Below are 6,096 nucleotides of genomic sequence, written 5' to 3'. Positions count from 1 at the left end.
GTGTATGATGGTCAGACCAGCTCTTTGGATTGCTGTGAGGAAGAGGAGGAAGAACAAGGTACCTGTGACCCATGGCAGTCCAGACCTCACTGGAGAAGAGATATTCTTCCCATTCCCATGTAATGTTATTGAGCTTATTGGAAGAGATACAAATGTACCCAGTTCTATTTGAAAAGATAACATCTCTGTTGAGCCTCTGGGTTTTCACTGTGTTGTACATGTTCTTAGGCTTCAAAAACCCAGGCTTGATTTCAAAACTTGCTGGCATCTCTGGTTTCCTATCTGTGGAGTGATCCTACTGAAGGTCCTTGTTGCATGTGAGGAATGGATCCTTCTTTTATTTCCACATTTCACTGAGATTTGGCTCATTCAGTGATTGCTTTTCAGGGAGCAGCGTTGCTTCAGAGACTGAAATCACTGACTCGGGGTCTGTATGTTCACAGAGTGAGTACTTCCTTCTCTCAGGGTTACAAAAGGCTTCCACATTGTCATATTTGAAAAGACTACATTTCAATGGGGGTGGTGATTTGATGAGAGTTCACTGAGAAATGTGAAGAGCTGGAAGCTTCTCCACGTCATTGTTCAGTCCTCCTTGAACCACGGAGCTGTTTAGCTTTCACACATCCTTTGGCAAGGAGTTCTGCTGTGTGCAGAACCACCTCTGTGTGTTTGTTTGCTCCTGTTGGCTTTATAAAGGCTGCTAGAGATTTAGCAAAGATTTACATCATGCCTGAGAGTGTGAGGGGAAGGAATAAAGCATGTTCACAAAAGCTCAGGGGTGAGATCTTAGCAAGGGAAGATGTGAGGAACTGGGAAGGAGTTTGTTGTGCTGACCTGTTTCTAAAGCACAGAAAGCTGGAGGCAGGCAGGATGGATCCCTTGGGAGAAAGAGGGTGAGCAGCCATCTCACATAATGTGCTTCACTGAGGGGACTGTCTGAAACACTTGTGGGGAATTTATTCACGCTACCTCCCTCTTTGCTTCAAGCAGACCAAAGAACAAGCCTCCATAGAATGACTGGATTTAAAATAATAATACTTCCCTATTGAGGGAACTTACTCCCAAAGGACAATGGGCAGGGAAAAAACCAAAACAAAACAACCAGAACAAAACCAACTTTATCTAGACCTCCAGAGGAATAAAAAATCAGGACAAGAGGTGAAAACATTACTGACCTGCAGCAGCAGGTAAAGAGTAAGTCTGGCTTTCATGAAGGCCACGGAGATGCTCAGAGGGCTGGAGCAGCTCTGCTCTGCAGACAGGCTGAGAGAATTGGGGTGTTCAGCCTGGAGAAGAGAAGGCTCCAGGGAGACCTTAGAGCAGCTTCCAGTGCCTGAAGGGGCTCCAGGAAAGCTGGGGAGGGGCTTGGGACAAGGGCAGGGAGGGATGGGATGACGCAAAATGGATCAAAACTGGAGGAAGGGAGATTTAGATGAGACATGAGAAGGAAAGTCTTCACTGTGAGGGTGATGAGACACTGACACAGGTTGCCCAGGGAAGCTGTGGCTGCCCCATCCCTGGCAGTGTTGAAGGGCAGGTTGCATGGGGCTTGGAGCAGCCTGGAATGGTGGGAGGCGTCCCTGCCCATATAGGGGAGTTTGATCTGGGTGTTCCTGAAGATCCCTTCCAACCCAAACCATTCTATGATGCTATGATGAGGCTTTCTACATCCCATGAGGTGAAATGAAGTGTTTGCTGTCAGTGTGGGTGGGCAGCTGCAGCCCCAGTGCTGGTGAGGGACTCTCACCCTGCCTGGCAAATCCTTCTGGTCCCGTTAGATGCAGAGGAAGGAACCGCGGTTCGACACGCCCGGAGCTTGGAGCAGTTCACCCGCCACCCCGTGCTCATCCTGAGGGGAGGATACAGGCTTTTCTCAGCTTGCTATCTTTTTCTGAGGACTCAGAAGATCCTGTGGATGCCTCAGGTGAGGTGACACTAATTAGCATTCGTGTTCAGCTGAGGATGGCTAATGAATTCAAGTGAAATGGGGGTGCAGACCTGGCATCGGGGTCATTTCAAACAGGAATTAAATGCAATTTGAGTTGCTGTGCTTGCCTTGAGCCTCACCACTCATTCTTTTACAGCCACACTTGGCCTTCTTGATCCTTCTGTTGCATGAAAGGAAGCTCATGAAAACAAAGGGGGAAGGTTTCTCTGATAACCCCAAAACTGGCCCACTGGAGAGTGCGGATAACTGAGCAAACAGAAGCAAATGATGAAAAGAGGCAGGTCCCTCTCTGGCACGTGGCTCTCTGGGATGTGACACAGTTCATGTTTTCAGGCAGAAGTACAGTCCCTGTCTAGCACAAAGCACGTGCTGCTAACCTGTGGGATGCTACAGTGCAGGGGAGAAAACCAGTTCATTTTGTGCTTCTCTTGTGAAGGGCAGCAAACTGCTGGACTCCCCATCCAGATCCATCTGGACACAGGGCACCTCTTTGCCTCTCTGTTTAAGCTTTTTCCTCTGTTGCTTTAAGTGGCCAGGCTGCTGCTTTCTTCTGCATTAGCCTGGTATCAGGGAGGGGTGCAGAGGCAGTGCCAGCTACCTGGGTATTTTTATTCTCTGCCCTCACACTGCAGGCACCAGAAGCAGCTGTGGCCTCATGCTGCGCCCCTCCAGGACACCTGCAGTTCTGCAGGGGACAGATGTTTTCATGCAGCTCTGCACCCTCTAAACTGAGCCTATGGTTTCTCTCTGGCAGGAACTAGACAACTTCAAGCTATATCCTGTAGAAATACTGCCTGCAAGGTTATATATGGGCAACATCAAGCAGGCCTCTGATCAACAAATTCAGAAAGATTTGAAGATCAAAGCCGTAGTCAACATCTCAGAACAGCCTGCCACACTGTAAGTTACAGAGTTCAAGGTGTCCCCTCACCAGTGTCTGTGCCTGTGGGACAAGTGAGGTGGCACAGCACCAGAGCCCTGAGCTTCTAGTGGAACTTCTCTTGTTGGCTGCAGATTCCAGTGCTATTTCATGCTCATTCTTCTGACTCTGCTCCCAAGTTAGCCCAGCAGCAATGCAGCCCTTGGCCATGACATGGGTTGGATGTGAAGAGGACTGGGGGCCCTTGGCATTTGAAGTCTATCACAAAGCACCATCCTTTAGGAAGAACCTACATCTCTGAAGAGCTTTCAGAGCAAAATCTTACAAACACATCAGTGTCAGAGCTGAATCACCAATGTTTCACACAGCTGGGCTTCCTTCCTTACCTCTATCTGTCCATGACCATTCAGCTCAGCCATTTCACAGTGACAAATCCAGTGGCATTTCTCAAGGTGGTGACCAAAACAAAATACCAAATCCAGTGACCTACCTCAGACATTTCTCATGGCCCTTGGCTCCAGAGGTAGATATTCAAAGGTCTCTACACTGTGGGTCATCTTCCCATGCCCTCTGCATGATGTGCTTTCACATTTCAGAAATTCCTCACCAACCTTTTGCTCCATTAGCTCTCTGAGCTTGTGGAAGGAGGAGAAAGCTGTCACAGGAAACCTGATGAAGTGACCTGGGGAGTTGTGTTCACACTATGCAGCTTTCAGTTCATCTGTTTCCATTTCCCTCTCAGATGAAGGAAGCTGCAGTTAAGACATTAATGCTGATACCACGTGGAATGGAAAATCAGTCATTAAACTGGTTCTGTATCACAAGCACCTCAGTGTCTTACCATAACAAATCCCTTATCACAATGTTAATGCTGATGATAAAAAACTCACAGGTGGAACAGCAAACACAATTACCATCTTGCCTCCCACAAACATTCTTTTTGAAGCTGCTGCTCTGGTCCATGTCATTCTGTGTCCTCTTTTTCCAGGTTTACAGAAGACAAAAATCTCCATATACCTGTTCCAGATTCACTCGAAGCAGATCTTTTTTCTTCCTTGCCCACCATTTGTCATTTCATTGGTGAGTTGTTCCTGATCTGGAATTCCTGAGATCTTGATCACTTTGGGATATTAGATGGGAGTGACTGCAATTGACTCCCAACAGGAGGCTCAGACAGGAGGGTCGTAATCTTCCCAGATCAGCATTCCCAAGCCAACCCACACCCTCATGGATACCAGAGCTGCCTCAGCAGCCATCCCAATGGACAGAGGAGATGTTCTTCCAGTGATCCTGCCTCACTCTCTGCCAATAATGAGCTTTCCACTAGATCTAAGAAGGCTTTGCTGTAGGGTGTCTACCAGGGCTTAGAAGATTCCCTCTTATTCCTTTTTTCTTAAATATAACCCTTGGAGCCTTACAAGCCCAAATCTTCAACCACCAGAGCTTTATTTGAACAAGAGTGGGACACACATTGGAGAATTTTCTACAAGATGCTGCTAATCTTTATGATTCACAGTGCATGTCTACCAGGGCTTAGAAGATTCCCTCTTATTTCTTTGTTCTTAAATATAACCCTTGGAGTCTTACAAGCCCAAATCTTCAACCACCAATGCTTTATTTGAACAAGAGTGGGACACACATCTACAAGATGCTGTTAATCTTTATGATTCACAGTGCAGACCCCTCTGGAGAGCTGAAAGAGACTTTCAGGTTGGACAGCATGAACCTGCCTTCAGCTGATGACATCAGAGAGGGCAAGAAAAAAACATTCTCTCCAGCTGAGTCCTGGAGCAGCACAGCTCCTGCAGCTCCATCCTCTGATGGTGTCACCTTTGATCCCACCAATGAATTAACACCTGCTGCAGACCAAGGCCCTGCTGAGCTGGGTGCTCCACAGACCCAGAAGCAAAAGACCATCCTGTTCCCACAGAGCTCATCATCCAAGCACAAAATAAGAAATGACAACTGGACACAAACAAGGAAACAATACTTAGGGGTATAATATAAACCCAAACATCGAAATCCATTCACTTTCCTCTCCTCTTGCCCCAGGTGTTTTCCCACTTGTATTTCAGAAGAAACTATCCTTCTCATGGCAGTTAGTAGAAGTTTCCAAAACAGACTGGAAGGAAGTTTTCCAAAACAACTTATTAGCTGCAGCTCTTGTGGAAATGCATCCTGCTTACTTGATAGTCTATTTACTTGACAGTTTAGTGAATACTGGACCAAAGCTCAGAGGAGTGTGGGTGTCCTCCTGCCAGTGGGTGTTGGGAGTGAGGCCATTTCTTCTCAGGTCTGGTCTGAGAACAGAACAATTATAGCAGAAGTAAGTCAGAAAACTCTGTTTTAGAGCTTGGAGAAGGAAACACCAAACCTCATACCCTCTTGAGAACAGTAAAAGAGGCTTTGCCCTATGAATTCTAAAGTTGCTGGTAGTCCAAAAACCTGTCATGCTGTCTGCTTGGGAGAGGGAGGGAAAGAATTCAAGGGTTATTAATAAAATATGCAGCCTTTCAGGCTTAGTCAGCAGAGTTGATGAGTGAGTAACAGCATCCTACTGAAGCCAGGTGGGCTTGGCTTTTGTAGGAAATGAGTTTGCTGATCTTAGCAATTGTCACTGCAAAGTATCCACCATCAAAATGTCATAAAATCAGTGCCCTGGCTGGCACATACACACTTCCTGCTGGTGATCCCCACAGAGGGGTCAGGGATTTGAAGTTCAAGTCCTCTCCAGTTGGAGAGTTGATTCCTCTCCAGTTTGAGAGCTGATTCCTCCCACTTCAGTGGTGTTCATCAGAAATGCCAATGCCTTTAAACCTTCCTGGGAGGAGCTGGAGTGGCTGATGTGATGCTGACCACAGCTGACTGGTTGTGGTTGGCCATTTCTCCTCAGTTATTTGCTGTGAAGGTGACACTGATCTGTAAGGAAGCCCTGACTGGTCATTGTCATTTGATTCTGGTCTTCAAAGCCACGTTTGAACTGGGTGGATTTTAAAGCAAGGCCAGTGTTTACAGAGAGAGGAGCTGGCAGTGCCCACCTGCTGCTGTCGGGGTTCATGAGGGCTCCTGTCACCTGGGCTGATTGCCTGGCAGCTCTCACTGAATGACAGCTTGTCTGTACAACTGGAAACTTGATTTCCCAGGTCACTAACTGGTGATTGGCCTTCCTTTCCTCAGATGCTCAGCTGGCTCATGGAGCAGTGCTGGTGTTCTCCAGCCTGGGGATAAGCCGGAGCAGCACCGTGATCATGGCCTATCTTATGCATTC

The 6,096-nt window shown here is 47.3% G+C and overlaps 1 protein-coding gene across 1 annotated transcript in view; it reads left to right on the top strand.

Moving 5' to 3' along the window:
• Nucleotides 1-6,096, top strand: part of STYXL1 (serine/threonine/tyrosine interacting-like 1) — a 10,677-nt gene that overhangs the window by 1,660 nt on the left and 2,921 nt on the right. The window contains exons 4-9 of the mRNA XM_010006039.1: nt 1-58; nt 388-444; nt 1,779-1,924; nt 2,703-2,848; nt 3,817-3,908; nt 6,006-6,096. The exon at nt 1-58 is cut by the window's left edge and continues 6 nt beyond it. Coding sequence (XP_010004341.1) covers nt 1-58; nt 388-444; nt 1,779-1,924; nt 2,703-2,848; nt 3,817-3,908; nt 6,006-6,096 — 590 coding nt within the window. The remainder of the gene's footprint in view (nt 59-387; nt 445-1,778; nt 1,925-2,702; nt 2,849-3,816; nt 3,909-6,005) is intronic.

Source organism: Chaetura pelagica, unplaced genomic scaffold, assembly GCF_000747805.2.
Source record: "Chaetura pelagica isolate M959 unplaced genomic scaffold, ChaPel_1.0 scaffold49, whole genome shotgun sequence".
NCBI lineage: Eukaryota > Metazoa > Chordata > Aves > Apodiformes > Apodidae > Chaetura > Chaetura pelagica.
Note: the sequence above shows the minus strand (reverse complement) of the source record. Positions and strands in the feature narration are given on the sequence as shown.